Source organism: Megalobrama amblycephala, linkage group LG10 (genome assembly GCF_018812025.1).
Source record: "Megalobrama amblycephala isolate DHTTF-2021 linkage group LG10, ASM1881202v1, whole genome shotgun sequence".
NCBI classification, from domain to species: Eukaryota; Metazoa; Chordata; class Actinopteri; order Cypriniformes; family Xenocyprididae; genus Megalobrama; species Megalobrama amblycephala.
The window spans coordinates 7,726,592-7,745,296 of record NC_063053.1 but is presented as its reverse complement, the minus strand read 5'-3'; the positions used below and the strand labels follow the sequence as shown (position 1 = coordinate 7,745,296).

At 37.4% G+C, this 18,705-nt stretch overlaps 1 protein-coding gene across 2 annotated transcripts in view; it reads right to left on the bottom strand.

Moving 5' to 3' along the window:
• Positions 1 to 18,705, bottom strand: part of marchf8 (membrane-associated ring finger (C3HC4) 8) — a 127,986-nt gene that overhangs the window by 88,607 nt on the left and 20,674 nt on the right. For both annotated transcript variants that reach the window (XM_048204282.1, XM_048204281.1), the window contains exon 2: positions 3,388 to 3,569. In XM_048204282.1, coding sequence (XP_048060239.1) covers positions 3,388 to 3,483 — 96 coding nt within the window. In that variant the 5' untranslated portion in view covers positions 3,484 to 3,569. The remainder of the gene's footprint in view (positions 1 to 3,387; positions 3,570 to 18,705) is intronic.

Below are 18,705 nucleotides of genomic sequence, written 5' to 3'. Positions count from 1 at the left end.
GAAAAACAAAGATTCATGGTGCAAAAGGCTTTTCTGTTGTGGTGCAGCACATAGTAAACATCGTTTTTCTTAAAGCTATAGTGCCATTGGAAACGCTCGTTCTTAAAGGTCTAGTTGCTATTTAGAACAAGCTGATCTTAAGGCTATCTAAAAAAATTGCTTGTTACTGAAGCTCTAGTGTCATTGCTGCATACTATAGAACTACTGTGGTAAGTTTATTCAGGTACATGTTATCTTAAGCTGTTGTCTTAGACTTATGTAGCTCTTTATGATATCGATCATATCACAACATTCTGTGATAAGTGAACAAACGTCTGTGGCTTGAAAACTTATCAGAGTATGTAACATGCTTTTCTTTAAATACACAGAGGTTTCTTATTCAACCCTAACAATGTCGAACTTGATGGTCCTGTAAGGAGTGTGATATCATGGGAGTCGCCATCTTCTTTCGTAGCCAAAGGAATCGGCCCGACTGGAGCAGAAATCGTGCTCATGATGAGGAAGCACTGCATTTCATTTCTTAGCTGCACGCTGCATCTAACTCAGAGCTATTGCTGCGGGTGTATGCTTCCCCAACCTGACTACCACTAGTTTAATACTAGTCTGTGATTTACAACATGCTTGTTGTAACAGATTGCTGCCACTAGGGGTGTAAGCTTCCCCCAATAGGAGAGAGAAGAGAGAAAAAAAAATAATAATAATAATTTTATATTAGGCAATGGGTGTATGCTTCCCCGACTAGATAGCTGCTAACGGTGTAAGCATATATGATATATAAAATCGCTAACTAAATGCGCTACAACATGCTTGTTGTATCAGTTTTGCTGCCGCTACGGGTGTAAGCTTCCCCCATTTATATATATATAAAAAAAAAAAAGGGTCATTCAGGTAACTGCATTTTGAGGAAAAATGGCATTCAGATTTTCGCACTCAGTTTGTGTTGGGGGATATCAGCATATGGTTTGTTTTGGGGGTTTATTGCTGCTCTCCCTGCTCTTATCCATGCTAGGCTGCATGGATGCGCAGGGAGTTCTTGCCCAGAACAGAACCATACCGCCAATACAAACTCTATGCATTATCTATCATATTTGACGATAGTGGTCCTGACAGAAATCTAGCGTAGCGTCAGTTCTGGCAGGTCACGTCAGTCAAGCTTGCATCAGCTGACTCACAGGTGACTTGCGTCTACCTATAGGAATACAACGCCTATTACGGCATCTATATATAAGCTCCTCAGTATTATCAGCAGCTATTGCATTTCTCAGGAGCAAATTACCCTCCTCCATCCCCAGCTCCTTCTCTCTTCAGTCAGGATGGTCTTATTATTTCCCCTGAATCAGACTAATTCTTGAAAAATGTGTATGTTAAATCATGACATTTAATGATATCTGCATGTTGGTCCTGTTCTGTTTACCCTGGGGGGTTTATTGCTGCTCTCCCTGCTCTTATCCATGCTAGGCTGCATGGATGCGCAGGGAGTTCTTGCCCAGAACAGAACCATACCGCCAATACAAACTCTATGCATTATCTATCATATTTGACGATAGTGGTCCTGACAGAACTGTATTTATTTGTGCTGTTTGATTATTTGTTCTTATTTTCTTTATTTTTATTTGACAGTAATAATTTTTTACCTGAACATAGTACATACCGAACCGTACCGAAACCGTGAGCCTAAAACCATGATACAAACCGAACCGTGAGTAATCTGAACCGTTGCACCCCTAGTAAGTATTCAACTTAACAAAATATATAACACTGGCCTAGTGGTTTTTAGTTATTTTACTGCAAAAATCTTACATATTGTGCCTTTAAAGGGTTAGTTCACCCAAAAATGAAAATTATGTCATTAATGACTCACCCTCATGTCGTTCCAAACCCGTAAGACCTTCGTTCATCTTCGGAGCACAGTTTTAAGATATTTTAGATTTAGTCCGAGAGCTTTCTGTCTCTCCATTGAAAATGTATGTGCGGTATACTGTCCATGTCCAGAAACGTAATAAAAATGTCATCAAAGTAGTCCATGTGACATCAGTGGGTTAGTTAGAAGTTTTTGAAGCATCGAAAATACATTTTGGTCCAAAAATAACAAAAACTACGATTTATTCAGCATTGTATTCTCTTCCGTAATCCTTTCCATTGAATTGATTCCATTGAATTGATTCCACTGAATTGATTCCATTAAATCCTTTCATCTGCCAGCGTTGGTAATGCACTTTTACGTCGTTGTTTTTGGCGATTAGGACATCCGCGACATGCACATTTACGCACCATTTAAAAAAAATAGCTTGAATACAGCGTGCGTCTCCCTTAGACTGTAAACGAAACTCTGGTGCACCAGATAACACGTCAGTATCGTCTTACGTCAGCAGTGCGCTGCGGTTCACTGAGGAGTCGTGAACCCGGATGAACAACAGACCCGGAAGAGAATACAATGCTACAGTCGTAGGTTTTGTTGTTTTTGGACCAAAATGTATTTTCGATGCTTCAAAAACTTCTAACTAACCCACTGATGTCACATGGACTACTTTGATGATGTTTTTATTACCTTTCTGGACATGGACAGTCTACCGTACAAACACTTTCAATGGAGGGACAGAAAGCTCTCGGACTAAATCTAAAATATCTTAAACTGTGTTCTGAAGATGAACGAAGGTCTTACGGGTTTGGAACGACATGAGGGTGAGTCATTAATGACAGAATTTTCATTTTTGGGTGAACTAACCCTTTAAGTAAGCGCAAAAAAAGTCTTAAAGGAATATTATCTCAAATAATTCCTAGGTTTAAGAGAAGCATAAAATGTTAACTGAAACTAAATTATGACTTGTTTTGCTGCAGAAAACCTTGATTAACAGAAGGGGAAAATACCAAAAGATAAAGAAAAACCTTTAACAGTCAACACAAAGCCAACAGGCACCGTGATATCAAACACACTTTGTTTATTATAGTTCTCCTCACTCATCATAACCTCGTAATTTCACACAGTCATTCCTATCTGCATCACTTACTGGAAACCAGCCCCCCCTCAAGCACCCACACTTGTGTATGTGCTACTTCCTCTACTTCGCCTACTTCCCTTATTACAATCTGTTTCAGTAGTTATCAAAATTTGGGGTGTTCCACGAAAGCATAATATAAACAGTATTGAGATTAAGTTCACAGAACGATTGAGAAACAAACAAGCATTTAGAGCCCAGACAGAGGAATGTGTGTGTGTGTACAAGGTTTGTATCTACACTCCATTCTTTTCCACGTCAAGTTCTGGGAGGGCAAATAAAATGTTCAGAACTAAGAAAACAGGATACTGTCTTTCAGCCACAAAGTATAACAAGGGTCATAGATTACAGTGCCGCCTGTTTTTCTAAGTCTATCAGGTGGAAGACAAACCTGTTTGTCCTTTTCCTTTGCCTTCCCGCTGCTGGACACCCGGGAGGAAGTGACATCACGAGGGATGACAGAGATTTGGTGCAATGGCATGTTCATCCCCGCAGTTCAGTGGAGCTCACACTCTCTGAAGCTGAAGTCTGTCCACCAGCACCGGCATGATGGAAAGAACCACTAATCCAAATCTGACAGAGAGAGAAAAAGAGAAAAGAAATAAATACTCTAATCATCATTTTATGAATTCCTCTTATGATGAACAGAAAAATGCACACAAATATCTCTTGTAAATTAATTGCTGTTAAAGAGAAAATTCACTGCTGGTAAAATGGGCTTTCAATAAAACTTGGCTGAAAAATCATTGCTGACTAGAGAAAACCGAGAAAAAGGGCAGTTGTTTTTTGCCAAATAGGTAGGCAAACTTCAATACCCATAATGCACTGGACATGTTGCCATCCAAGGCCACTCCCAGTCTCCTCCTATGGATAGGCTTGACCAGAGTCAAATACCACCTTGCTTGAGTAGGAAATACTTCTTAGCAAACTTTAGTCATAATGGTGTGTCGAAATATATTGTTTCCAGATGCAAGAATTCAAAGAGTAAACACTGAGTTACTTTCAGTTTCCTGTGAAGGATCCAGAGCATTGTAGCAAAGTCCCTTTCAAGGAAAGTCTGTTCATTCGGCGGCCACATTTGCAAAGCCTCCGAGCAGCTAATTCAGGCATCCAAGGCTAAGTCCTATCTATTTGAATGGGGGAATCCTGAAATCTCAAAAACTGCTTGGCGAAATTAGCAACAAAAACTGACATGAACTGTCCCATAAATGTTGTTTCTTATGCTCAAATAGTGTTTAAAAAGTTTATTTTTCAGGTTAGAAAAGCCAAAGCGCATGTGCGGTCTTAAGCACGAGTCTCAGGTTTCTATGGGAACCGGAGCTTCTAATGGCATCTGCAGTGACGCAATGACTTTATCAATCAGTGACTGGCTCTTTTACTTAGAAGGCGGGACGTATTCCGCCATATTGCACATTGCAGTTTCTCCCATTCATAACTAATAGGAGTGAACCGTCTTTCTATATCTATAGTCTGTAGTATATCTATAGTATAGGCAGCAAAGAATCATAAATATGGAGAAAACACCACAACGGAAATTCTGAAAAACCTCGGAATTTGTAGTCAGTATTTCAAACTGGATGGCTACGAACAGTGTTTTAGGCCAAATGGAGGTTGGGGGTAAACTAAACTGCCGTTCCGTCAGTTAATTAGGAAGAAAAGGAACAGGGAGCACTTTCTTGCTCAACCTCCTGAAGAAAAATGCTGTCGCATACAGTTAAGAAGGCTGTTGCCAAAGTATTTTTACCATAATGCTGTTTAAAGAGTAGACAAAGTACAATACAGTTTTCATCGATGAACTGTTCTGTTAATAACCCTCTGTTTATCTGTGGGCGGGGATACAAAAAATGCAAAAGTACAATCTGCAGTTTTCACGCAAGCCCTGGAGCTGTCAAAAGTTGTTGCTGACAAATGAACAGGAATTTTTCGGTCCAGATAACACAGAGAAACTGTAAACAATGCTCATACTACCGACATTAACATTACAAAGCTGGTTGAAAATCTCCAAACTTACACTTTTAACCATTTTCTGTGGACAGTAATAATAGTGCAATGTTAACTGAGCCGGGTAAACAGCGCTGACTTTTGTGAATAGAATTATCTAAAGGTAAAGGTTTAAATACTCATGCCTCAGTGAACATATTTCAACATTCAGTTTAAATTTTTCAGAAAATATCTTCATAAATTTGCCACCTTTGATGTCACCTACTTTGGCAAATCCAACGATTATCCTCAAAAGTGTTCACTGTATTAACCAAGTATGTTGTAAACAAAACTTTTATGACATACTAAGGTGGACTGTATAAACAAACAAATAAATAAACAAATAAAGCCTTAAACTCCTGGATGTTACCAAATCAACAAGCTTGCCAGATCAAGAAAGTACTTTCCATGTTTTGTGCGCAATAATCATCAGGTGGCAAATGGAATCAAATAATAGGTTGATAAAAATGTTGTTCGAATCTAATCCAAACACTGAAATCTGGTTGGTTAATAGGAATTTCATTCTAAGACCAACAAGGATGCAGATCAGGAAAACATCCCACTTGGAGAAATCACGTTAAGTATTCAGGAACACTGCTGCATATTAATTGAACTACAAAAACATCAAGTCTCATGCAGCGAGCACGGAAATGAGAAGCAGCAGTTAAAAGTTGAATCACCAATTACAAATCAATTCCAATATTCTCCATAATGAAACGCATTCCTTGAAGGAGAACAAAGAGCTCATGCCATGCTGAGACAATGCAAAATCTGCTTATAAATAGGCAGTTCAACTTCCACCATCTGCTGCAACCATGACAGCAATTCAATTTCTCCCATTTTGTGTGGGTAAGACTTTGCATCTATATTGCCACATTGACCACCGGCATCAGACCAAATCCACCAGTTTGGCACTGAACAATGAAAACGTTCTGTTTTGCACTGTCTGCTAATGCAAATGGTTTGCTTAAAAGACAAATGCATGCAGCATGACAAATAGTACATGCTGGTACTGAATATCTCTTGTGTCATACTGTATTTCTGAAGGATCCTGAGGGATCAAAACTGCTGGGAAAAAAAAAGCTTTGCCAGCACAGGAATAAATTATATTGTATATATACATTGATAATATATATAACAGTTATTTTAAATATTGTTTTAATATTTCACAATATTACTGTTTTTACTGTATTTTTCATCAATTTTTGAATAGCAATGTGTATATATGTTCTAATATATTATAATATATATATATATATTAGAATATATGAGACTGCTCTTGAGAACTCTGCACAGGATGAGATGTTTTTGCTTACACTGAAGTACAAGACACTCTTTAGAATCAACCAATCACTGAAATTGTTATGCTGATACTATATAACAAGTAATGAAAAATATTATACAATAAGGAGCATTTTTATTAGTGGAAAACAGCCTCCGATTTTTGGATCCTACTTTTACGCACAACAGATTGAAGTCATTTTCACATTTGGTTGTGTGATTATCAGTGAATGCATATTATGATCTAATATTGTGATATTGTTATAACGGTCAACACATGGGGAGGAGCAAATGAAATCCGCCCTCTTTGGCATCAAAAGTGCCATTAATTCATAAGCTGCTCACAGAACAGCTGGTCAGTTCATATGGATCCAGGGCTCACAGCAGGACAGTTATCTGAGCAGAAACTGCTCCACATGACCGATCAACAGCCTGTGCTAATCACACCGCATTAAAGCAGAGGGCATGTGACTTCAATCACTCATGTTCCATCGGATCAATAGGCCGAGAATAATTTTTAGCTCTCTAAAACAAAGGCAGTAGCATATGGTTTACTGGCAAGTACATGAGACGTGTGACATGCTGATGAAACTACAGTATCCTGGTCCATTGCGTCATTTTTGTAGGTATACATGGAGATTTTATGTCATGATCAGTGACGGCTTAAAGGGATAGTTCATCCAAAAATTTAAATGATCCCATGATTTACTCACCTTCAAGCCATCCTAGGTGTATATGACTATCTTCTTTCAGTCAAACACAATCAGAGTTATATTAAAAAATATCCTGGCTCTTCCAAGCTTTACAATTGTAGTGAAAGGCGCTTCTGATTTTTGAAGCCCAAAAAAAGTGCATCCATCCATCACAATCCATACAACTCCAGGGGGTTAATAAAAGCCTTCTGAAGTGAAACGATGGGGGTTTTGTAAGAAAAATATCCATATTTTTAAACCTTTATAAATTAAAATAACTAGCTGTAGATGTAGTAGTAGCGTAAGCTTAGACGCCTCTCGTGGTTCAAACAAATATGGCTGGGCAACATCTCAAGGTCCTCTTCTCTTATATTGAAATCCTCTGATATTTCTCATTTTAGACTTCTAATTCATGACCAGTGTTTTGTTTTGCTCTATTTTCTGCGCTTCCGTGTTCGTCAATATGCCATGCATCAGGTCAGGGGTTATTCTTTTGGTGCAAGTCGATTCATGTAGGCTGTCTGCCGGAAGCTAGTTATTTTAGATTATAAAGATTTAAACATGGATATTTTTCTTGGAACTCATCGCTTTGCTTCAGACAGAATTTATTAAGCCCCTGGAGCCGTGTGGATACCTTTTGTGATGGACGGATGCACTTTTTTGGGCTTCAAAATCAGTATAACTCTGATTGTGTTCATCTGAAAAAAAGTTAGTCATATATACCTAGGATGGCTTGAGGGTGAGTAAATCATGGGATAATTTTCTTTTTTGGATTAACTATCCCTTTAAGGCAAATCTTGAGTGTCAATGGAAGAAAAGGCAAAAAACATCAATCTCATGGCTTTTGTTTCACTGAAGAAATGATTGGTTGAGAAAAGCAACTAGTGGTCAAATTCATAAGTCATTAGCCTTTGAGGTTTTCATGAAATCGGATGTCATAATAATAATAATAATAATCATGGTCTTGAAGCCTGCGGAGTGATGACTAATGCATGAGGTCTCTGAAAAATTCTGGATCTAAATGAGCGGTGCAAAGTGAACATGTCTATTTTATGCATGCACTGCACCAGAAACTTCTGCACAGTCGATCAGAGTAGAACATTTAAACAAGGGAAGCTGTCTGTCAATCTGACATGTCATGCCACATACTGTATGTACTGTGTAAAGGGCAAGTATACCTACTATTATTGCTCAGGTTTGAACAAACCCATAAACTTAAGCATTTATCTTTGGAATGTAAATTATCCCAAGCATTTGTGCTACAGAAAATAAGTGATACCTCAAATAATGTTGCTTGTTGAGCAGGGATGTGATATTACTGTTCTAAAACAATGTGATTTATGAATTTTGTCATAGTGAAAAATAAACAAATAAGGGCAGTGCTGCACAAAATGGCATAAAATAGTGTATACGAATGTAAACTGGGACACACCTAGACAGTTTTGCACAAACACCACTGAGATTTTGTAAAAAAAAAAATTTGTTCATGGTTAGCATCTGGACACAAATATGGCTCTTTCTGGCTGCAATGCCTCAAAGAGCATAACAAATTTGTTTTTATGAGTTTTAGTTAGCAAAACTGTGATAAATTATTGATAAAGATAAATAATACACTCAAATATGGTATAGCAGCCTGTCTTATACCATACATAGAAAAAAAAAAATCTGTATTTCATTTGATTACAGAGGTAAAGCCCACATAGAAACTGACACAGAGTAACAAACAGATCAGAATATTTGCTTCAGCTCAAATCAGAAACACTCCAGTCACCAAGTTCAAGCTCTAAAAGGAAGAAAGCCCGAGAGGAACAGCAATGGATCCCTGCTGGCAGCGCGTGATGAAGTGCACCGTATGCTTCACGACTGCCATGCATCCAGCAATCACAGGGTCCAAAGCAGGAATTAAAATTCACCATGAAATCAAAATTGACAAAATTGATCAAAAAAATTTATGGAATATTGAAGTATTTATTATAAATGATTTATCAGTGTGCACATCATTTTTTTAATTCATGTGCCCTTGTAATCAAAATAAGTTCCCCTCTCTCTTGCAGCAACATTTCTTCTCTTTTCTGATGACGTGTTTACTGGCACAAGGGCGAGACAATCAATCCAACAATTCCAATCAATTCCTGATGGAAAAACATCAAGTCCCACCCTACATTTTTTCTCGTTTGAGAAGCCATTTACTTGTATATACGTTGCAATAGGGAAGAAAAGACTAATCGCAACTTCTGATTCATGCCAACTTTAAGGTCCAGTCACATAGTAATTTCATGGGCAAAAAGGGTCCATTGTCTATCGTCAATATTGTAGTGATGTATGAAGCACAGCTTACAGAAATAACTTTCAAAACAAGCAGCAAATATGTGTTACCAACTTGAAACAATGCAAAATCTGCTTGGGGGAAATCTTTCACCCTCACACAAAATTCCCAATTGTGTGGATTCCTATAGAAATGCCTGCATTTCACTCACAAAAATTCACCGAACAACATTAAATGTGACCACAATTTTGGGAGGGATCAGGATCTGAACATGAGATTATGAAAGTAAAGGTCAAAGGAATATTTCTTGTAGCTGTTTGCAGTTCAAATCTTGTGTAACTGTCATTTTTTTTTTAAATAAACCAATCAAAACTGCTTATAAGTAGATGTGTATCGATAACAATTCTGTATTTGGTTCTTTATTTATTTCCGTATTTTTTTATTTTAAAGGTGCCCTAGAACTTTTTTTTAAAAGATGTAATATAAGTCTAAGGTGTCCCCTGAATGCGTCTGTGAAGTTTCAGCTCAAAATACCCCATAGATTTTTTTTAATTAATTTTTTTAACTGCCTATTTTGGGTCATCATTAACTATGCACAGATATATAGGTTGCGGCCCCTTTAATTCTCGTGCTCCCCCGCCCCCGGAGCTCGCGCTTGCCTTGAACAGCATAAACAAAGTTCACACAGCTAATATAACCCTTAAAATGGATCTTTACAAGATGTTCGTCATGCATGCTGCATGCATACATCGGATCATGTGAGTATTGTATTTATTTGGATGTTTACATTTGATTATGAATGAGTTTGATGGTGCTCCGTGGCTAACGGGCTAATGCTACACTGTTGGAGAGATTTATAAAGAATGAAGTTGTGTTTATGAATTATACAGACTGCAAGTGTTTAAAAATGAAAATAGCGACGGCTCTTGTCTCCGTGACTACAGTAATAAACGATGGTAACTTTAACCACATTTAACAGTACAATAGCAACATGCTAACGAAACATTTAGAAAAACAGTTCACAAATGTCACTAAAAATATCATGGATCATGTCAGTTATTATCACTCCATCTTCCATTTTTTGCTATTGTTCTTGCTTGCTTACCTAGTCTGATGATTCAGCTGTGCACATCCAGACGTTCTGCCCTTGTCTAATGCCTCGATCATGGGCTGGCATATGCAAATATTGGGGGCGTACATATTAATGATCCCGACTATTACGTAACAGTCGGTGTTATGTTGAGATTCGCCTGTTCTTCGGAGGTCTTTTAAACAAATGCGATTTACATAAGAAGGAGGAAGCAATGGGGTTTGAAACTCAGTGTATGTCATTTCCATGTACTGAACTCTTGTTATTTAACTATGCCAAGGTAAATTCAATATTTAATTCTAGGGCACCTTTAATTTCATTCGACTTTTAGAGGGAATTATAATAACATGAATGATATTTCTAAAACAAAATTAAATGAGAATAGATAACTCTAAACCACAACTGACACCATATCGTTGGAATCACAATAACTTTTTCAAGCTGATGAACGATAAAAAATTGACAGCCAATCAGAATCCACTGAACTTTAAAGAGCTTGAGCATTTAAAGCGGTAGAAAACATAACTGGGCACATACTTACAATAAACAGAAAATTATCGTCCCTTGGTGTAGGCTCAAATATGGTTATGGTCATAATTGTCTTTCTTGGTGCAAATTGGCCTCAACTCTATGACAGTAAGAGAGAGTAGCTGCTCTGTGCACTGAACTGATCAGGCTGGTAAATTACCCAGCTTCCAGAAAGGACGATCCATCAATAAGCAGCTGCCGCTGGAAATGATATGAGATCGATACAGCAATGGATCCATCTAAGAGACGGGCCTGAGCCTGTGTGTTTCCTCTCTCTGGAAAATCCTTCTGCTGTGGTCTCTAGTGTGTGAGATAACGCTGAGTGCCAAGACTCTAACCCAGATTTATTCATCCATGCAACTGTAAAGGTGACACAGTTAGGCATTCCCTATGGACATTCCTCCAGACTGAAAACAGCTAAACTTCTGCATGTATGATCTGCATTTCCAGTACAGAATCTGTCTGTTGGGAAAGCTCGTCAAGTTACAATATACTCTTAATTTAAAGGTAAACTACAGTCAAGATACCCATTTGAAAAAGTAGTTATCAGATAGTTGATATCAGATTATATATATATATATTTTTTTTTTCAATCAGAAGCACAATGAGGATCTCAATTGGTGTGACGTCATTAAACAGCATTTGAACGGATTTATTTATCCTAATGTCACCATAATGCAACTAGATAGCACTGTAAGTTATATAACTCCTAAAATAACTTTTAACATGCTATATTTACTATGAGATTCATCAGACAGGCAACCTTTTTCCATTGCTCCATGGTCCAGCTCCACTCACATGCCCATAGTAGGTGCTTTCAGCAGTGGACAGTGGTCAACATGGACACTCTGACTGTTATGCGGCTACGCAGCCCCATACGCAGCAAACTGTGATTCACTGCATGTTCTGACACCTTTCTATCATGGGCAGTATTAAATTTTTCAGCAGTGTGAGCTAGAGTAGCTCTTCTGTGTGATCGGACCAGATGACCTAGCCCTCGCTCCCCACATGTATCAATGAGCCTTGGGCAGCCATGACCCTGGTTCACCGGTTGACCTTCCATGCACCTCTTTTGGTAGATACTAACCATTGCATACCGGGAACACCCCACAAGACTTGCCATTTTGGAATATTTCATACTCTGACCCAGTTTTCTAGCTATCACTATTTGGCTCTTGACAAAATCACTTGCCCATTTTTCCTGCTTCCAACACATGAAATTGACTTTTCATTTGCAGCCTAATATATCCCACCTCTTGACAGGTGCCACTGTAACAATCTAATTAATGTTATGCACTTCAGTCACTCTTACTAGCCACTTTGGCAGGTTGAACATTTTTCAATTGTAGTCTTTTAAAAAGGCTTTAGAAATAATAAACTAAGTGCAATATGGTGTTTTTAAAAAATATAGATTTTTCGATACGTCAATACTGAAATATCTAATGCTTCCAATACTCATTTCTGCAGAAAAGATACAGGATACCAGCTGCGCTTTCTCGCTCTCTCATCTCTCCAACAGATAAACACAAAGACAAACCCGCCTCCCCTCACTCACTCGTTTTAATTGCTTCGGATGAATGTTGCACGTATTGTGCATTTTTGGTCATTCCCGCAGATTTTGTTGATACACACCCAAAGTGTGCGCACATAAAGCCACCTCTCAGTTATTTTTCGCTGCTTATTGAGCTTAAACAGTCAAATACACACAAAATAATGTCAAAATGCCAGTCATGTTGAGTATTCACGTAAACACAGTCAGTTATGTTTTAAGTGAATGTAAACAGTTGAGAAAGAAAACATGTGTAACAGTATAATGGATTAGTGATCGACCGATGTATCTGTTTACCGATATTTTTCCCGATATTTAAGCATTTTTCCATAATCGGGTATCGGATTCGCCGATTTACGGCGCCATCTTGTGGCCGTTTTGAGATTTCCGCCATTGCAGCCCGGGCGTCTGAGGAGATCAGTCAACAACAACTCAGTGCACAGGTAAAGTATATGTTCTACTTGGTTTGCTTTAATTAATCAACTTCATTTAACATAACAGACATGCACAAATTAGATCTGAGACATAAATTCCTGATATAGTTAATTTATGCAGCTTGTTTCTAAACAATTGAGACGAACTCATTGAGTCACGTAGAGTAATTCGTCATGTCCTGCCCCAATAAAGACGTAACTTTACATGAATTAAATAAAACAGACATGAATGAGTGCATGTTGAAAATAAAAGCGCTGAATTTAATTCTCTATCTGTTGTATTTGCTCACCATTAGTCTAGAAGAAAAAGTTCGTTCATATTGCTTAGCAACTGACGGATGATCAGGAGGCTTAAGCACGGCCACTGAATGAAACTTTTGACAAGATTATCTTGTTTAAACACCCTAGATTATATTATCATTTACTACATAACAATTATTTCGCTAATACACATATAAATATAGCCTACCGCTTTGTGGAAATGAATTATTTATTATCTCCATGCGCGATCGCGGTTGATTAAGTTATAGTCAAACAGCACTTTGTCAGTTGGCATTTCATGATTTAACGTTAGATTAAATTTTGATCATAAAATGCCAACTGACAAGTGCTGTTTAACTTTATATAGTCTCGGAAAAAATTCGTTCATATTGCTCAGCACCTGAATGGGTTGATGATCAGGAAGCCTCAAGCACGGCCACTGCATGAAATTTTTGACAAGATTATCTCGTTTAAACACCCTAGATTATATAATCATTTGATTTACTACATAACCATTATTTAGTTAATAAATATAAGGTTTTTTTTTTTTGTATGCAAGGAGGGAGTGATTGTTATAAATAAAATGGTTTGTTCAGCTAATTTGTGTTGTAATAATTGTCAAAAACAGAAGTATAACAGTAAATAAATATCGGTTCTGCATATCGGTTATCAGGTACATAAACATGCAAATAATCGGTATCGGTATCGGTTATAAAAAATCAATATCGGTCGATCATACGTCAGGTCTTAAAGTGACATCAGTCTAATATACCTGCTAACAAATTATGAGATAATATTAAAAATATCTATATGGCAGTTTTTCCTCATGGTATCAATGTCAAAATTGTGGCCGGTGAAAATACTGAGTGGCTAGTAACTTTGGAAAACCACTAGCCACAGTGACCGGCAAGCAAAAAAGTTCATGTCAAGCCCTGTATACACGAGGTCCACTCTCTTGGAGAGTTTAGCTCTAACCTTGATCAAACTCATCTGCCTGTAACTTTCTACTAATCCCAAAGATCCTGATTAGCTAAGCTTGTTCAGGGCTGTTTGATTAGGATTGGATTCAGACTCTGCAGGAAAGTGGATCTTGAGGGCCAGAGTTGAGAACCCCTACCCTATGTTATGGTGACCAAATGACCCCACAAGGATAGTAATACCAGAAATTTTTGACCTTGTGGGGACATTTTTTGGTCCCTGAAGAAAACAGCTTATATTAAATTATGCAGAATGTTTTCTGTGAGGGTTAGGTTTAGGAGATAGAATATACAGTATAGAAATCATTATGTCTTTGGAAAGTCCCCATAAAACATGGAAACCCAACATGTGTGTGTATGATCAAAAGCAGCATTTCTAACTATTATTTAAAAGCATTTAAAAGAACCATGCAAGTGAACCAATTTCCTAAAATGAACACCTCTAACTATTGGGAAAAGTAGCTTGGTGCTAAAATTACTCTGATTTAAAAACAGCTGACCTACACACTACTGAAAAATGTAGTTAGCATTGCTACTTTTATTTAGAAAGTTACTCCGCATCACTGGAAATGATAAAAGTAAATCTCTCTACTCTCTTGCACTTTCGGCATTTTTCTGTTTCCAGTAGCAGTAGCAGGCGACAACAGGATTTATCTCTGCTGTTTTTTTTTTCTGAACAGTTGCACAATCACACGACTTATTATCTAGCATCATGTGGATTTTAACCAAATGGATAACGTCAGGTAGTGTCATGTGTGACCTGAAGTGATGATATCAGATAATTATTCAAAGCTTAATAAGTGGCTTACTGGCTTAAGCCCCATCAGTGTGCTATATTACATGACCTCAAGATCAGAGCGGGACACAAACTCCGCCAGTGCTGGAACATCCTCACAGACTGTTAAGAGATTAGAGCGGGATAAACTGGACTTGATGTGTACTGATGAAAGCCTGCTGATCCTCACACACACACTCTGTTCTGCACAGCAGTACTTTCATTCCTTCATTTCACATTCAAGCTCAAGAATAAATTATCATAATGTTTGCGCATAAACACGTTGTCCTTTTGGGAAGCTGTAATTTATGGAGCGAAGTGTTGCGCCATTGACCACCTCCTTCCTCGATGCTGTCGGATCTGCTGTCACTAATGTCGTCTGAATCAGATCAGAAGTCATTACTATCACATTTGTATGTTAGCTTTGATATGATTGTCAGTTTATTATAGATAAACATGCATTTCTGTCATGCATCTGCGGTGCAAAATGTCAGAATGTCTTACATTATTAAACAGTTTCCTCAATCCTGAATTCAACTGTAAAGTAAAGCTATTTCAGACAACCCGGCCTTAAAAAACACACGTCAATCAGACAGACCTTTTCTGTCTAAGTAGTAGAGCTGGGTAAGAAATATCGATTTCTCGATTTTAATCAATTCTCATTTTTATGAACCGATGTCGATTCTTAAATCCCAAGAATCGATTAGTGTTCCCTGTTTTCAGCTGAGGAATGAATGGAACATTGTAGCGCACCAACCATCCAATAAATCGCAATAAGTTTAATAAGCTTTGTGCTTTGTTACTTTTGATATAAAACAAAGTCTTAGATGTCAAATTTTTTGTTTGTTACGAAATTCAAAAAACAATTTGTTACGAAATAAATATAAAAAACATTTTGGCGCTGTTTAATGTGTTGTGACAGATCGTTGTAGCGCCTCAGTTCAAGACAAGCAGCAGCACAAACTGCACGTGAACTGATCATCTCCTCCACTTTAATACCAGTTACAGAGTGAAATAAACAGGAATGAACATCTAAATCTAAGGTATGTTAAAAAACAGAGTACAACTTACCGGAATCCGTATCATGTCTCATATAATCGCTTCAACAGCTAAAATACGTCAATAAAATAGCTCGTAAAAGTCGGCACCGATGGCCTCATGGGCAGCGCGTCGACATGTAGTGCCAATGCGCTTCGGGCGACCCGAGTTCGAGTCCCGACTCGTGGTCCTTTCCCGATCCCATCCCCCTCTCTCTCTCCCACTTCGCTTCCTGTCTAAACACTGTCCTATCACAATAAAGGCAAAAAAAAAAAAAACAGCTCGTAAACAATGTTACGTAATGTCACATTTACCTCAGAAAAAACATATTCAGTGACCATAAACTTGTTGGTCAGCTAGAAAAATGAACTTTAGAGAGGAGCATTTTGCTAAATATATGCACCATATTCATTATAATTTTTAATGTTCTTCAATATTTAAAAGATTACTTCACTTTCAAATGAAAATTAACCCCAAGCTTTACTCAAGCCATTCTAGCTGTATATGACTTTCTTCTCTCTGATGAACACAGTCAGAGATATTTTAATAAATATCCTGACGCATCCGAGCTTTATAATGGCAGTGAGCGGGATCAACGGGTATGAGCTAAAGGAAGTGCCTCCATCCACATCCATCCATCATAAACATATTCCACATGGCTCCGGGGGGTTAATAATTCGCTTGTGTTTGTGTAAAAATTATTTAAACAAGTTATGAAGTAAAATATCTAGCTTCCACCAGACCACCTTCTGTATTCTACTTACGAAGAAAGTGTAAAACTCTCACAGTTCAAAAAGCTTACGCTACGTCCTCCACGGCTCCGCCTTCCCTTTTCAACTTATGGAAAAAGCTTAACCGACGCGACGCCTGTTCCATTTTTTTCCCGCAATTTGAATCAATTATGACTTTATGCATTTATTATGACTCCCATGTATAGTTTACAGCATTAGTTGAGAGATTTTTTTCCTTGAGAAAATTTGCCGTGTACTCTACCTGATATAAGCAAAATAATCGATATTGAATCTAATCGGAATCAAATCGATTTTAATCGCAAGTTTGTGAATCGAAATAGAATCGAATCGAGAAATTTGTGTGAATACCCAGTCCTACTAAGCAGGTGGTACTTGATCAGAACAAGCTGAAAAGTGAACTGGGTTTCATGCCGATAGTGAAAGTCTGTCCTCGTGAGATTGAGGAACACACAACCTTAGGGTGCACATGCATTTTTGAACACACATTCACACACACAGTCTCTGCAGGCTCAAAGAGGAAGAGCCTTCTAAGAAAGTAAACCTCTCTCACACTTTGAAGACAAATCCTGCAAATTTAATGGAGACAGCAAACCTTCCAAGATTTTCTGCATTAGTTGTAGTTTCTGTCAAAGTGTCTCTCAATCCACACAGATTCAGAGCAGAGCACAGGAGGAAACTGGATGGCAGATGACTTCATGTTTTGCAAGAGGAGATGAAACGTTTTGAAAATTTAGTGGAGGAAGGTGAAACTGCAGACTGCATCAAAACATCAAAAAGAGTCCCTAAAAAGCGCAGAGATAGCGGGAAAAGTTCAATTTTGTAAAACGCGGTGCACAGATGGTTATGTGATTTCGCTGATTGCAAGTGAAAAAAAAAATTCAAATAGCAGCTAAATTTCAGGAACTGATTTTTCATCTATCAAAATGTTAATGGATGGTTAGTGTGCAAAAGGAGGCACTTATTTAGGACGTGTTCTTGTTTCTGAATGCCCGGTTGCGAAATTAAAGCATAATGCGTGAATTTTAATTGGGTCATGAAAAGGTTTCCTGGAAACCTTCCGGCAGTATCCAGTCAAGCAACTTAAAACTGTTTATGAGCCACGTCTGCACCATAGCAGCATTCATACAGGCATCTCCAATGAAAAAAATATGAAGTGTTTGATTTGCACCTCATAGAAGATATATAGTTTCATTAACTTTCACTAAACTTTCATTAAACACCCCTTTCAAAAGATTGGGGTCAGTAAGATGTTTTTCAAAAAGATGCTCACCAAGGTTGCATTAATAAATTATACAGTAAAACAGTAATATTGTGAAAGATTCTTACAATTTAAAATAACTGTTTTCTGTTTGATTTTAAAATGTAATTTATTTCTGTGATGCAAAGCTGAATTTTCAGCATCATTACTCCAGTCTTCAGTGTCACATGATCCTTCAGAAATCATTCTAATATGCTGATTGGTGCTCAAGAAACATTTCTTATTATTATCAATGTTGACAGTTGTGATGCTTTATTATTATTATTTTATTTTATTTATTTTTATTGGAAACTGTGATACATTTTATTCAGGATTCTTTGATTAATATAAAGTCCAAAAGAACTGCATTTATTTTAAATATAATTAGTTTCTAACATAAATGTCTACTGTCTGCTGTTTTTTGATAAATTAAACGCATCCTTGGTGAATAAAAGTATTAATTTATATTAAAAAAAAAAAAAAAAAACATTACTGACACCGAACATTTAAATGGCAGTTTACATCTTACATATTATATTTCTTTGATTTATACACTCTAAAAAATCTGGGTTGTTTCAACCTATGTTTGGGTCAAATATGGACAAACCCAACTTCTGGGTTTAAAGGGTTAGTTCACCCAAAATGAAAATTCTGTCATTAATTACTCACCCTCATGTCATTCCACACCCGTAAGATATTAATTTAAATAGTAAATAGTTAATTTACACTTTTAAACGCGCAGAAAGGTACTAAAGATATATTTAAAACAGTTAAAACTTTGTGCACCAAAAGCTTTGAAGCGTTACAAATCTTTTGTTTCAAATCAGTGGTTGGGAGCGTGAATCAAAC